At 40.7% G+C, this 16,013-nt stretch overlaps 1 protein-coding gene across 4 annotated transcripts in view; it reads right to left on the reverse strand.

The window, feature by feature from the left end:
• LOC136435739 (isoleucine--tRNA ligase, cytoplasmic-like) overlaps window positions 1-15,414 on the reverse strand; it is a 161,076-nt gene extending 145,662 nt beyond the window's left edge. For 3 of the 4 annotated variants that reach the window (XM_066429429.1, XM_066429428.1, XM_066429427.1), the window contains exons 1-2: window positions 15,216-15,413; window positions 11,042-11,169 (exon numbers count right to left, since the gene is read on the reverse strand). In XM_066429429.1, the coding sequence (XP_066285526.1) occupies window positions 11,042-11,160 (119 nt within the window). In that variant the 5' untranslated portion in view covers window positions 11,161-11,169; window positions 15,216-15,413. Of the gene's footprint in view, window positions 1-11,041; window positions 11,170-15,215 lie in introns of all 4 variants that reach the window. The other variant, XM_066429430.1, reaches the window with a different exon arrangement.
• Between the last annotated feature and the right edge of the window lie 599 nt (window positions 15,415-16,013).

Genomic DNA, 16,013 nt, shown 5'->3' on the forward strand with positions numbered 1-16,013 from the left:
AAAAAATTGAAGCAAATGTTTATATGCTCATCAGCATGTTTCTAAATGGTGTATTTTCACGAAATAAAATATCAAAAGGCATGCACGCCGAACTTTCCACATGGCGTTGCCACCTGCCAGCTGAACCTTTGCCAACGGAAGTTTTGTCTCTCCTTTTTTTTGCGGGAGTCCGTTACTACGGAGATTTTCGGGCATAAGCTCGAAGCAAAAGACGTGCCGTGCTGCACGATGTGACTGCCGAGCTTTTACATGTTTTTTTCTCCAATTTTGAGTTAAAAGAGACATGCTAGTATTCCTTATTGATTTCCTTTGTCCTTTAATTAGGGATTGTGGAAAGATAGAAACTTTGATGCCAGTTATTTTGCTGCTATAGCAAACGTTCAAGTTTTTTTAGAGTTTGTCGTATTCTACCGTCGCCACGTGTCAGTCAGCACGTCAAGAGGTGCTGAGCTGCACGCTGTGACGGAAGTTTTGTGGACTGATGGTGAACTGGTTAAGTGTAGCACTGACTTTTACAATTGTGAGACTGAAAGAGATAAAAATTGTCGATGTAGCCACAGGACAATTCGATTGAATTGTAAAATATTGCTACACAGGGCAATTAGGCAATTCTAATTTGTAACGTAAGTCACGGCAATAACCAGGCTGGGCCAGGAGGGCACCAGTCTAGTACTTGACAAATCGATCGGCGGAAAAAAGACATTTTTTTTGTCATTGTCATATGACACAAAACTAGAAAGGCAACATTTGCAGGAGCAAATGCAACATGTATCGCCCATTTCCCTTCCCATGCATGTCTGCAATGTTGGTATTTGAATAAATAATTGAAATGAAGACCAGTTAGAAATGGATCTCTCCCAATTTGAAACCCTATGCATGGATGGGCTTTTCCAGGCACCCATATTCATACTGAACCATTAAAAACCACCTTCACCAAAAAAACTGGACCTTTTTGATAGTCAACCCAGCCCAAAATTGAATTCTTAAAAATGTCCCCCTCATACAATAATGGACTCTTCCAGTGGTGTGTGGACCAACACGTATTTCAGAATGTAAACAACTAGAAACTTGTTGCTGAAGATGTAGATTTCTTCTGCGGAAGAATTTCCGCAATCCGAGAGTCCAGACAATTTTCAATACGCAGCGAACAGTTCTTCGAACCAATAGGTTTTGCAAAAGTTTCACAAATTTCTGGTGCGCATTTCGTGACCTATACTGTAACACTGACACATACATGTACCACCATTTAAACAAGAGCTTGAAAAAAAATGTTGCTGAAGAAAGGATACACAACCATGTCCCTCCAAATGTCCCCCCGTTAAATAATTATGCGCCACGCCAGCTGCACGTGCTCGGGGTCACTGACCTTTAGGTCGTGTTGTTCGTCGTAAATGTTTGAGCAAATTACAGACAGCCGCCATGTTTCTTCTTCCAAATTACCATTGCTGTGTACAGCCACTGACGTATTTTCATTTATACTGGTACGCTATGTAGGCCCTACTCAAGCTATTTTACGCATTTTCAGTGGCAAATTTCTTTGAATACAGCACGCCTGCCGCCAGCACGTTGCACATATTTTTGACGGTCACCGTGTTTACACCGCCTTGGACGTAGCTTCACCGACTAATACCTTCAACACTTTGCCAGTTGAACAAAACACCTCATTGTGCACTGCAGTTGAAAGCCATGCAAAGCTACCAGTCGTCAAGGAGGTTAAAATAAGAAAAACACTGTGTGTGCCAAAGAATACCACCAGAAAAGTTTTGAACCTTCTCAATTGCACATAACTTGAGTAGGACACAACAATAACAACACAAGGATGGGAGCCAGGGAGTAGTGAAGTTGTGCCTGTCTGCACCTGTCAGAGTACTAGTACTAGTAGTGCTCCTAATTAAATTGACTATTTCAACCAATCAGGTTGAGCTTGATAAACCGTGTGTATGTTCTGCCTATGGTTTGAAAGGTTTCCAAAAGTTGGGTGCTTGTAGATATCCCTTCTATAAAACCGTGCTGATGAGGGTGAATTTGTTCTTGGAGATAAGGGAATATACGATTAAGAATACAGCGTTCCATAACTTTGCTTACAACACTAAGTAACGATACAGGTCGATAATTTTCCACACGTTCTCTACTACCTTTCTTGAAGATAGGACAGACGTTGGCTTCTTTCCATCTAGCTGGGACTTTGCCAGATTGAATACTTTTGTTGAAGATTGTAGTAAATTGAGGGGCTATTGCATGCGCACCTTCGCGTAGGATAACTGGGGAAATAGAATCGGGGCCAACAGCTTTTGAACAGTCTAAGGCGAGCAAAACATCGAGTACTTCCTCAGCTGTGAAATAAATGTTGCAGAGAAGGGGATGTTTCCAGGTTCTGATTTCAGGGAGAGGCTGATTTACTACAGGAGTATTAAAGACAGAGTGGAAGAACTTGTTATACAGGTTTGCTTTTGGTGTCGTAACTTGATAATGCTCATATTTCAGAGCTTGAGGCAAACAACGAGATTTAGTTTTACTCTTAAAAAAGGTCCAAAACTTCTTTGGATAATTCTTAACTAAAGATCCTAAGTTTTCAAGAAAATATTTGTATTTACGATCAATGAGTTGTTGTAGGTCGTTTCTTTGCTTCCTGAACCTGGACCAGTGAGCTGGGCGATTTGTTTTCTTCGCTTTGCGCCAAGTAGTTGATTTTTTGTTTCTTAGGTGGCAAACCTCACTGTCGAACCATGGCATGGAACAAGATTTTTTAACAACGGTTTTGGGAACATGGTTTTCAACCATCCTGCACAAGGATTGTGACCACTTATCCCAGCAACTATCAATACTGACGGTTTCCTCAAAGTTATGAGAGGAAAAAACATCCTCGAGACTTTGTCGTAGGATGTTGAACATTTTCTGTGATTGTAGACGTATCTATTCGTGCTCGATTTGTGATATACAGTGCGGAAATTCAGGTTAAACTGAAGGATAGTGTGATCAGTAGGGAATGTAGATAATACTTTTTCAACTTTGGAGCACTTATCTGGAACATTTGTCAGTATCACATCCAATAAATGATTATGATTGTTTGAGGTAACATCATTTATCTGTGTTAGCGAGAAATCATTCAACACATCACAGACCTGGTTCTCTACAAACGAGTTACTAGTCAAATTAAACCAGTCAATATTCAGAAGATTGAAGTCCCCTAACAGAATCATCATCATACTGTAAGTTGTGAGAAAAGGCAAGTGCATCACCAGAGGGGGGTCTGTAACAGAGGATGATGCCAATCTTAGCCTGTTTCTCTGTATGAATTTCACAGACCAAGATTTCATCAACAGGTTCAAGTTCGGGCCTTCTTCTAGAGTGAATGCTACCACAGAAAGCTAAGAGAATGCCACCTCCTATTTTTCCCAGGATGATAGTGCACCGGTCTTTTCGGTAGACTAGATAAATGCTGAGAAAGTAGTTCTTCATCTTTAACATCAGGGGTTAACCATGTGTCCGTAACAGCTACAATAGAAGCCTTATTGGATACAACAAGATTTTGGAATTGTACTAACTTATTTCGTTTACTATCAACTGACTTGATACTACGACCGTTCAAATACAGAAACTTATTTTGGTGTGTCAGTAACTCTTCCAGCTGAGTTGCAGTAGTCTCCTTTGGACACCGCTCCATCGCCCTCTCCTGTTGAATGCATTCTCTTGAAAACCCTGCCTGATGTAGTGGTTAAGGTGGCTTGCTAGAAGAGCAGTTCCTTCCGCGGTGAGATGGACTCCGTCATACAAGTGATTATATCAGCAGCTCGATGTCTTTGTTGTTCAAGAAACCCCACCCTTTCCTTGCACACAAGGCTGCTAAGTGTTGGTTAACTTTGTTCACTTTCACAGTAGACCCATGTCGAACTACCAAACTAGAGAAGCAGAGTTGGGTCGAGTTTCCGGATAAACTGTTACCCAGGGTCTCGAACTTTCTCGTTATGGACGAAAGGTCCTCATAGAGATTGTTGGTCCCAGCATGAAGTATAAGCAGCTGAGGTCGGGTGCCGGATAGATCCTCCTCGGCCAACCTTCCTAACTGTTCTAAGCGAGCCCCTCTGTGTGTCCTGCATGTGACTACTTTCCCAGTACTTCGGGATATACGCCTTGGATTCAGATCTTTCGTCATGGAGTCTGCCACGATCACCACATCCGGCCTATTCCAGGGCTGACTCTCGCGTGGTCATAGCTGTGATCCATGGGCAGCTCGGCTGAAGTCTGACTGCCTGGGAGACTGGAGAGATCTGCGAACGTTGTCCCGTCGTATCCCACGTGTGGCGCCCTTACCCTGACCCGGAGATCATGCCTTCCCTTGCCTTAAACTAAGTTAAACACTAGATCTCTTTACAGACAGCATGGGACTCCGTGGGTACTCTACACTATGATCACTATACTATACTACTTAACCTCATTAACATATCTATTCAGAGTTTTGGTATAAAACCTGGTGTTCTCAGTCCTATCGTTAGTCACTGACGAAAGACAGTGGATACTGTCTGAAACGTCTGACTGTTTCAAAATCTTATCCAGTTGCTTGAGTAATTATTTTTGGCGGATCACTATACTCCTCCTCTATATCCAGAAGATTGCCCAAGGATTGGTACTTGTTGGATTGAGCAACACCACTCGATGGGTAAAGATGACCAGTTGTAGGGGGACCTTTGGCCACGCGATTCCATGTACCCTCCGTGACCGTGGACGAGTGTTGTCTGTCAATCGTGAGAAGGAGTATTGCCTCCTTTGAGGAAGCATTTTCTTAACGTAATCTTGTCAGCTCTGAAGGGTCACCTATGGGTGCGCTTGCTTGAGTTATGAAGAGCACATTCTCTTGTATTGAAGCCAAGGTGTTTGTCACATTTCGCAGCTCCAGTGAAATGGATTCAAGCGAAGGCTCCGGGACTTCTGGGACTGGTGGGGGAGATGATCTCCGCTGGCCCACCAGATATGCGCTTGGGTGACGTTTGTTACTAGCACAAGCAGGAACACATTAGGATAGTGGTATTACCATTTCTACGGCATCCAGCTAACGTCCCAAAGAATAAATGTACACGTTGCAACGACGGTTGGGGTCAATTTTGAGTGATGTTCTACCGACTCAAAGGGTTGTTACCAAAGGCCTGATGTGTGCGCTAAAAGGATGGTTTATTGTTCTGCCAGATTGGTTTCATGTAACTCGTATAAAAAATCCTGGTTTTACGTTAATTAACGTTACATAACATAAGACCAAGCCAATTTATTTTGTTGTTTCTCGGAATAGCCTGTCCTGTTTTTCCATTTTGAAAAAAAAAATGGGTCACTATTCCCATTCACAACTCCCAATTTTACTATCTGTTCAGTTGTAAAACTCAATAGCCACCAAAATAGATTATAAAGGCCTGCACATACCTAAAAAGTGTGGTCACATTGATCATAATTTATAATTTTTCATTTATTAAAACTATTTCTCAATATCAATCCATATATAACTAAACTGAAAAGGTAATTTTGTTACTGAAATTATAGTACTAGATCAAAGAAAGAGGTGCATGGCATAAAATGAACCATACAAAGCTGAAACTTGAATAATCATCTTATTCTTTATGTTATGTAAACCCTTATGTTCACCCCAGACTATTTGCAATTTTTTTTTTCGCCCTGTCGCTCCAATTTTTTTCTGAAAAAATCCGAGAAGCAACAAATAAAAAGAGGATTATTCAAGTTTCAGCTTTCCATGGCTCATTTTATGCAATGAACCCCTTTCTTTGATCTAGACGTACTATAGTTTCAGTAACAAAATTATCTTTTACTATGTAATATATGACTTGATATTGACAAATAGTTGTAATAAATGAAAAATTATAACTTATGATAACATGTGACCACACATTTTAGGTATGTGTAGGCCTTTATAATCTATTTTGGTGGCTATTGACTTTTACAACTGAACAAATAGTAAGATCGAGTAAAAATTTGTGAATGGGAATAGTGACCCAAATTTATTTTTCAAAATGGGAAAAACAGGAGAGGCTATTCTGAAAAGCAAAAAAAAATTGGTGTGGCCTTAAGTTAAGATATCGTACTTTCGTAGTAGCTGAAAATATCAGCCCCTTTCTTGATTCGCTTGACTCTCATCATCCATTTGTAGCGGCGAATGTGTGCACAACTCTATTTACAATACACCTTAGTCCGCCATGAATGCAACAGCTAATGGACCAATGTGCACAAACAATCACAGCAAATAGCGTAAAATATCACCCAATATCTGCTTACAACAAATCTTGCAATCAGACCAAAATAAAGCGTGTACTGAATTAGTGGGCTGTTCCACATGGACATGAAGATAGGGTTGCATTTACAACTAGAGTTCCACAAACACATTATCTTCGCCAAATAATCAAGGCTTATTACGGAAAGTGATTTATATTTACGTGCCTATCACCCCCTGCAAATTTGATCATGCACCATACCATTTGGACGTTATGATTGGGCGAATGAGTCCAGTTAAGATAGGGTTAAAAATCATTTGGTGGTACAGGACTAGTATATGTGTAGAGTGTGCTGATATATGTTATAACTGGTCATGAAAAAAATATGAGTATGTTGATATTATATGGGCCACAAAGGTTCGATATGGCAGTGTTGAAAGTTGAAAGTGATGATGAAATAGTACAGTCAATACATATGAATAGAATAAATCTGGCACGTTTTTAGGTGTTTCTAGTCAGGCTTTCTATTTTGTCCCTATTTCGTTATGTCGCCAACCGTGTTGAACAAAAATGCTTAAACTGAACGCGTCAAAAACCAGCAGGACCCACACCTCTGCTTGGAGAATAGTTTATTTATTTGACCTACATGTACGTTTATGCAAGGCTATCTGTTTACATGACCTGACACTGTCCCATCTCCCATCGAAAAGCAGGTGTGTTAACAAACTTTCCTTACTAATTATGCAAATTAGCTCCTTATTTGCATAATTAGTCATTGATTATGTAAAGCACCATCTGAGCTCTGTACATACCAAACATCACGACGATCTGTCGACCCATTCTCAAGTTATTCATGTCCGAATGTCAAAACAAAAACACCCACTGCGGTTCTTAACAAGCCGCTATAGGGGCCAAAATTTACAGAACTTACTTTCTGTGGCATGAACTATCTACCACACAAAAATCATGACCATAGCACTTTCAGAAAATATGCCCCTAAATTTTGAAGCTCTGCTGCAGTACCTTTGGTACCCGCTAGAAGACCCATTATCGAACTTGACCTTCCTTTCGGTAAATCCTACCCATCCACTAGATATCATAAGGATCCATCAACAGCTTCTTGAGTTATGTTGTCCACAAGAAAATTCACAGCCACACAAAGCCCACTGCAGTACTGACGGAAAGTGCCAGGAGAACCATTTTTGAACTTGACCTCCGTTTTCACAACATCTACACACCTGCAAAAAATCATGAAGATCCATCAACGTTTCCGTCACTTTTTTTGCCTACATACAAACACACAAAAATGCTAAGTCTGCTGCAGTACTATTGAAAAACGCAAGGTAAACCATTTTCGAACTTGACCTTCCTTTACACAACCACTACACACCTACCAAAAATCATAAAGATTCATTGAAGTTTTCTTGAGTTATGCTCCTGACAAACATTCAGACCCACCCAACAGATTTTTCAACCGAAAACATAATCCTCTCCGAGTACAAGTACTCGGCGAAGATAACAAGATTGGCAACATAAAAAGATGTTGCCATGGCGACGGTGGTCTCTGTTAACGTTTTCGTTTTTAGCCCACATGCAAATAAGGACCTCGCATAATTAATTGCATAAATCATATCAGTCGATCACCTTCTCCACCAAAATAACACAAGTTGTCCAATGTATGAAAATCTTGTTTTCACAAAAAAAGATATCGTACCATTTCCTCATAAATTATGTAAATGAGGCCCTCTATGCAAGATTTGTGTCTAATAGTGGCCACATTTACTTAACTTCCAAATGGTGCAAAAATGGAATCCCCATCATTTACCACTATGGATTTATAGTATTTTGTCATTAATTATGCAAATTAAGTATCAATTTGCATAATTGATATCTATCAATATTTATCTCTTTCTCAGTTACATATGTCATGTGTTTGAGAGTCCTATAATAGAATGCAGCTGATTTATTAACTGTCCTCATTAATCATGCAAATCAGATATTGATTTGCATAATTTGCATATGATTATGTTAATCATCACTTAAGCTATCTACACACCAAAAATTATGATGATCCGTCATCCTTTTCTTGCCTTATTCTCTTTCAAAGTTTGAGTCAAAATTAGCTCCTGCAGTTCCAAAAAAAGCCGCTAGGGGGTCCAAATCTACAGGACATATTTTCCTAACAAAGAGCTATCCACCACTTAAAAATCATGACTATTGCATGTTCAGAAGACGAGATTTGAAAAGTGAAAGTTCCCCTGTAGTACCATAGAAAGTCGCTAGGGGGCCAAAAATCCAATCATTACAAGGTCTCTCACAGACCTACCCACCTACAAAATATGAAGACAATACATCCAGGCATTCTTGAGTTATCGTCCCATGGACTTTCACATTCCTGTACAATTCCTAGAATTCTTGCAATCTGCACACAATATAGTAAAAATTTGGCTCGCCCCTGAGGCGTCGCCAATAATACATTGAAAAAGACAATGTGCATCTTCAAGTTACACACCGATGTGACAATGGGATCGTTAGTTCTACATGTAACTGCGAACGTGCAAAAAATATCATTTCTGATATTCCATCAGGAGCTTACCCTCCTTCCCAGAGTAATGAATAAATGACAAATGATGAATAAAACGAATAATACATGTCAACTATGCACAAAAATTTTGGAATCTTAACTTTGGTCGATCATATCTCCGTTGTCTCTTGATCAATTCCAATGATTTATGTTACATTGAAAAGCTTGTGTGATTTTCTTTCCTATGATACCAAACTTACTATGATTGTAAATGGAACGAACACCAGACCTGCTTATGCGAGCGGGTCACATAAAAAAGTGCCCAAATTACCCTACTACAGACGAAGCCACTTAATTGCACCTCGGATAAACGCACCTTCCATTTAATTGCACCGAATCCCGATATCCAAAACCGGTTCCCATTCACTGCATTGTTAGTGACTCCGCATATCCGCACCGAGCATGGTCACCAATGCCGGATAACTGCAACAATTTTTTTCAAAAATCCTCGACAAGTTAACTGAAAAGGTGCGCTAAAATCGGCAAACGTGGTACAAATGAGCCGATACCTGCCGGTGTAAAGGCGCAATACCGACAATACGTTTAGAACTGTTTTGAGTAACAAAAGAAGGCGGTCTCCATTGACAGTTGATAGGAATCGTATGGGAGGTCCCGGGCGGGTCACCCGTAATCAGTAACCAAGTTTTAGTTTCAATTCCTAGTTTCATGGCGGTACATGATTTACGTAAATCGACAACTGCACTCTACGTTTATTACTAATGTAACACAGAAACTGTTATCCCATGGGTGGCATGACGATGTTTCAGACTGCCTCCCCTGTAACATTACGTGTGTTGTAATGCGTACAAATGTAGATCGCATTCAGAAATGAAAGAATGCAAAATCTTTTAAAACAGGTTCGTAGTCATTTCTTCATTTTCAGCAAAGGGTCAATAAATAAAGTTAATAACTGAATAATTTCGTCTGTTTTCTTTGTGCTAGTGTTTCTGACTAACAATACACCCCCTCGCCCATGGTGGTGCGGTCCAGCTGGGCATTTCGCATAATTGCACCAGCCGGATAATTGCACCAAAAACACTGACAAATGGGTGGTGCAGTTAAGCGGATTCTACTGTAATGTCAAACGCTCAATTCAGTATCTTTTCTTCTGTTGGTATCACGTGGCTTGTGTAGGAGGGTAATATGAAACTTGAATCAACAAAACACATCAATATGAAAGCCAAGGTTAGTCTTCATCCAAAGCAACAAAAAAATGTGTAAAGGAGCCTCAGTTATGATGAAGGTGGCTTAATACTGAGTACACACGCCATGCGCTGTCACCACAGCCTCCTCATAATTGTCACCAGTTTTGCTACGCGGTCCCTGGCTATTCTTCCACAAGGAGTCGTTGCAGGTCGACCAGTGTTGTTCTGTTGATCATTCTTGCATGCACATCTCGTCCAAGCTGATCAGTGAGTCTGAGACTGTGTTCAACTGTGTTGAGATCTGGGCTGCAGGAGGGCCATTCTATCCTCTGTATTCCTGCCTACTGGAGGTGGTCTGAAATGGTTCTCATTCTGTATGAACTTCACTATCATCTTGCAGAATGGCACCCAGTCTCATATGGCAGAGGTAAGGATCTAGGAAATGTGACTGGATTGAGAAAGGTGTCTCTATATCTTGAATCGAGGTTGCTTAGGATGATAAGCCTGGTTTTTCTCCTGGCAGTTAACGTTGTACTGCCCCACACTATGACGCTGGCTCAAACAAACAAACAAACAGTCAGTCTATCTGTGCAACAGTCAGCATAGGGTTCTCCTCACTGGCCCCACAGTTTCATTTACCCATCCAACAGTCAAAATAAATCTTCACTTATCTGTAGCTGTGAACATAACATTCCTCCACACACTGTTCCATTCCCGATGTGGATGACACTACCACCCTGCGCTGAGTGTTAATTGACACTAGCATGGAAATTTGGGAACTTTTCTTCTACAACCCACTCGCGTAAGCAGGCCTGGCGCTCGCTTCATGAGATTGCAATTATAATGACTTGGGTATCATAGGAAAGGAAATTACACAAGCTTTCCATCAATATATAATGCATTGAAATTGATCAAGAAACAACGGATATATGATCGACTAAAGTTAAGTTTCCAAACTTTTTGTGCGTAGTTTAATAGAATAGATATATCCATAATAAATAATAGATAAATAAATAAATGTCGAAGCAAACAAACATGGACATGTGAATACTGCCACTATACAAAAACATGACTTAACTGGATTTTAAGACACTCTCATATACCTGGGCTTTCCCTTGGACTGTTTAAGTGATGTCTGAAAAGCATTCAGTTGTTTCCAGAGCATCAAGACCTCTTCTTCAGCACCAGGAAAATCAATCCTCTCAGGTATGGGCTCTACCATGGTGGCGGGCTAAAGAAGAACAAAGGCACAGTTTAGACTGCTATGATCAAAATCCAGGCTGGACATACATGTATCTTCTCAGTGTGTGGATAATACATGTATGGTCAATGCATTGAAATCTGAAATTCTGTTGAAATCCTGAAGCTTGTTGGAAGATAGACGTTCAAAACAATATGCTAATATCAATCTGATGCCAAAAATTAGCATAAAATTCATGGTACACTGTTTCATTTTGAAAATGCCTTTTAAGTATTTTGTGACCCAAAAAATGAAATCAAAAATTTGGATAAAATCTTAAAACAGTCAGGCATTTCAGACAGTCAGTGACTAATTAAAAGGAAAATAACTTGAGAACCAAGTTTTATACCAAAATTCTGAATTGATATGCTAATATGGTGAACAGGCGAAGACAATTAAGAATATTTAAAACTATTGATGTAAGCTAGATGATAACTGAAAAATGTGTTTCCAAGGATACATTATGTGTATTTCATGTTATGAAAAATTCATTTTCTAACAGGGTTTGGGTTTTGTGCGCGTGAGAAATTTGCGCATGAAAAGATAAAGTTCATGAAATGTGTCAGAAAACTGTTACCCTATGATATGATTTTACATCTCTGTTTCCTGAATTTTTGGTTTGAATTTTAAGTCCCTTGGGAACATATACATGTAAGCTGACTTCCAAGTGATTTAAAATCTTTTGGAGAGTTTTAAGCTTAAAAGTTTAAATAAGATGACACAAAATGGTATGAAGTACCCTATTGTTGCATTTTACAGTTCAAAACCTTGTTTTTTCAATTTTCAACTTATTTTCAGATGTTATATTTTCACACATAAAAAAGTTTGAAATTTGCCTGTGAAAGAATCTGCTTGAGAAAAGATGAAATTAAGCTAATAAGATATTGAAAAGCCTCAAGTACATGTGTGCGAGGGGTGATCAATAAGTCCTCGGCCTCACCCAGGCATAAGGTACACAACTCAAATTTGGGGGGAAACTATTTAAGTACGAAGGCTTTTATGAATGTCTAGCAAAATTCAAATCATTGTGATCATTACTTTGCAGGCGACAGCCAGTAACATTAAGTGAGGTAGAAGGATAAAGACATGGACAATTGAGCTGCTGAAGGTCAGATACTCACTTCTTTTTAGTTGAAATAAGAGGGAAATGTTCAGGAAACATTTCGACAATGTCTTTAAGAGGAGCAAAGCAGTGCTTGTCTTTAACTGTTTAAGGCAACTTGAATGGGATTTCCCCTCCTATAAATCAATCTTTATTCTGAAATCAACATTGCACCTGAATTACATTAGATTTCTTACAGAAGTATGTTAAAAACATTCCAATAGACCAGATTTAAAAGAATTATCATGCGCTAAAATACATTAAAAAGTTACTTTGGACGAACGAGGACAGACGAATATAGCTTTAAACTAGGTTTTGAATGTCTCTCAGAGTCCTCATAACAAACGAGTCACTGTGACATTTGGTCTTGCTAAGTGGTAATTTGTACATGTGTCGGGTTTCCCTGTTCCTTAGATTATGGTCAGGCTTCTTCCTTGGTGGGAGGAAGACATTGCAGGGGTGGGAGGGGTCTCTTAGAATTCTCTGAAGTTCACTACTTGACGCATCCCCTCTCCTAGACTCCAGGGTTGGCAGGTGGTCACAAGGAACTCCACATATCCTCAAACACATCTTCTGAATTCTCTCCAACTCGTTTGACAGACAACGTGGAAGGCCGGCCCAGACAGGGGACCCATACTCTAACACAGGTCGGATAAAAGACTTGTAGATTTGCACAAGTACATCAGTGGGTAGGGCAGCACGCCTGGCTACGCGTAGGTAATGTATGCGCGGTTGGACCTTAGTTAGCGTGTACTCAACATGAGGTCCCCATGTAAGGTCGTTGCTGATCACAATTCCAAGAAGCTTGAAGGATGTGACTCTCTCGACGGGGTTGCCGTTTAAGGTAAGTGGAGGGGGTGATACAGGGCTACGGCGACAGCTGATGACCATGTCTTTTGTCTTCTTGCCATTAGCGCTCATGCAAAATGAGTTTGCCCAGACGTTGACTTTGTCAAGTGCCACTTGCATGAGACCTGGCATGGAGGCCATCAGAAACTCCGAGTTGGTGAGATCATCAGCGTGTTTTACTCCTCACATCTCGGGTCTGTTCACTCAGCTAAGGGACTATACGAAATTTAGCAGGGGGGGAGGGCCGGTGCGTATGGGGGAGGGCCAAGGAAAAAAAAGATGCCTGGGGGAGGGCCAAGGGAAAAAAAATTGGCTTGGGGGGGAGGGCCAAGGAAATTTTTTCTGAGAGTTAGCAATATCTTAGCATAAGTCTACCAGCAAGATTTTCCCCTCAAAATGCAGGAAATAGCGTTTCAGTCGGTCAAGATTTAAAAATTTTCCCAAGCCGCAGGAAGCATGCCTGCCGACTCACCAAGAATCGTCAGCGAAAAATTTGTCGGGAGGGCGTCGCGCCCCAAATACCAGCAAACTTTGCCCCTAAAAATGCAGCAAATAGTGTTTAAGGGGGCAAAATAACAGTCCGTGTTGTAGCCACCGTACATCATTCCGTCATTTGACGAAATTTTGTTGCTCATGACGGACAAATATTCTGCCTTTTCCTTCATAGTGACGGACAAAATCGGCGTGAACAGATATAGACAGACCTTGGAATTTGAAAAAATCTCCAGAAAATCAGTGGAAGTTTGCGACGAGGCCAATTAGATAATTTCTAATGCCCGCTGTCGGCCGGTGACAACCCAAACCAAACAAAAGAGAGCCGAGGTTGCAAGTGACCATTGTGGCCGTGGAGTTGAAAAATCGGCGTCACGCCCCCTCCCCAGTACAGTTCAGATCGGTCGCATCGGATTGACTTTTTTCTGATGTTTTCCCCGGTTCGCCGTCAGTTATTGCCAATTACTGCCTAAGAATTCAGAAATACTCCTAAGCTATTAGGCTTTCCGTATTGTGTGTATATGTCACATATACATTGTTTAAGTTTCAAGCCGGCCGAGCAACATGCACTTTATTCCCGCGAAAAATGGAAAAGATAAAAATAAATGGCCATCAGATATTTGATCCCACCAATAACTGCGCCCACCTACGTTGCGTCACGGTAAAATGACCAATAACATGCGAGTCTCGCTATTTCTCGGGATGTCAACTATAGAGTGTAAAATTGCGAGATTTTATAGAAAATACTGGTTGAGATAGCACGACAAAGCGGCTGTTGGGATGCCTGAATCAGCGACATTTGAACATATTCAATGATGTTACCGGAGAAAGTTACCAGGGAAAACATTGGAGAGAAAAATAGGACGTCTTTATGGCGGTCTTTCTAAAAGTAGGGTGTCTAAATTCTTCAGTATGTTTAGTACTAGGGCGCATTCGGACAAGTGTTGAAAATGTTTTACTTTTGCCGACCGAAGTTGTTCTCGTAGGACATAGGTGCGTAATAAAGTTTTGTTGCGCTTAATTTTCTTCGCCAATTCTTATTTGTCACTAATGAAGATGTCAAGTATAGTCTACTAGTAAAATTTGCCCTTCAAATGAAGGAAAGAGCGACTCAGACGGTCAAGATTTCGAAATTTTCCCGGGCGATGCCTCGTGATCATTCTATAAAGTTATCTTTCCCCGCCGCCCTCCATACGAAATTTCCTACCGCCCTCTCTGTTTTGTGTCATTTTTTTTGTGTTGATAAAATAGCTTTGGGGCAATTCTAGTGTTTCAGAAAGGGGGGAGGGCCAAGGAAAAAAATGTTGCAGCTAGGGGGGAGGGCCAGGGAAAAAAATTTCGGCAAGGGGGGAGGGCCAGGGAATTTTTTTCGGACCCAACATCCCACGCACCGATACCTCCCGCCGCCAAGGCCGGCATCGCACGAGCAGGTTTGGGACTATGTACTGCCCCACGACTATATATAGAAGGGATAGTATATGTAATATCAAGCAAAAACACCCTTCGTTAGTCGCCACGGAATATCAATTGCATCATAATTTTTACTGCTAAACTTAAAGCACCATCCATACGTTTTACCCACTGTGCGTTTTACCTTTGTGTTCAGAAGTTGTCGGTCGACTTGCCGTTGTTTAAGTTCGATCTTGGCCACAGAAACTGCACGGACACAAGCTAATGCTCCCTTCTGTTTTTACTGGCAGCGCCGGGTGAAAACATAAGGTATATAATTATTGCAAGAGAACCTGGCCACATGTACGCGCGACCTTTCTAGCTCCGGGTCAAAGTGTACAGACTATTCTATTATCTACAGTAGGGTAGTTTATTTGACATAATCTTTTTTTTTTCATTTTAGAATCTAACATAATAAAGACAATCTTTATGATTTATCTTTACAGTTTTGGCGTTTGAAAAATGTGAAATTGTCTTGAATCAGCTCTCATGCGCAGGCCGAAGTTTTAAAAAAAGTTAACGTTAACGACGTTAACAGGCTTGAGACTGACCATTTTAAACTAGGGGTCATCCGTGTACTAACAAATTAGCCAACATCTTTTTTCTTCTTCATTTTTTCAATATGTCATCAATATGTGTATAAGATTTTACCCACATTTACCCAGAGAAGGGCTTCTACAAGTCTTCAAATGGACGTCTTCGAATATAGGCTATAACCTGCGCATGTCCGTGCGCATGTCTGTGATATGGCAGTCAGGTCGAACGATTTCGCAACGTCACTGACACCCTCTTATATCCTACGTTGTGCAAACGTCGGTCTAGTTTTGTTCAGTCCATTCAAGATTCATTCAACGTCGTGTAGTCGCCATAGAGGCACAAAGGAAAACATTTCTATCTAGCTTATGCAGTGAGCTGTCACCGGAGTCCCCGTCGAGGAGACCAG

The sequence above is a fragment of the Branchiostoma lanceolatum genome, chromosome 5 (genome assembly GCF_035083965.1).
Source record: "Branchiostoma lanceolatum isolate klBraLanc5 chromosome 5, klBraLanc5.hap2, whole genome shotgun sequence".
NCBI classification, from domain to species: Eukaryota; Metazoa; Chordata; class Leptocardii; order Amphioxiformes; family Branchiostomatidae; genus Branchiostoma; species Branchiostoma lanceolatum.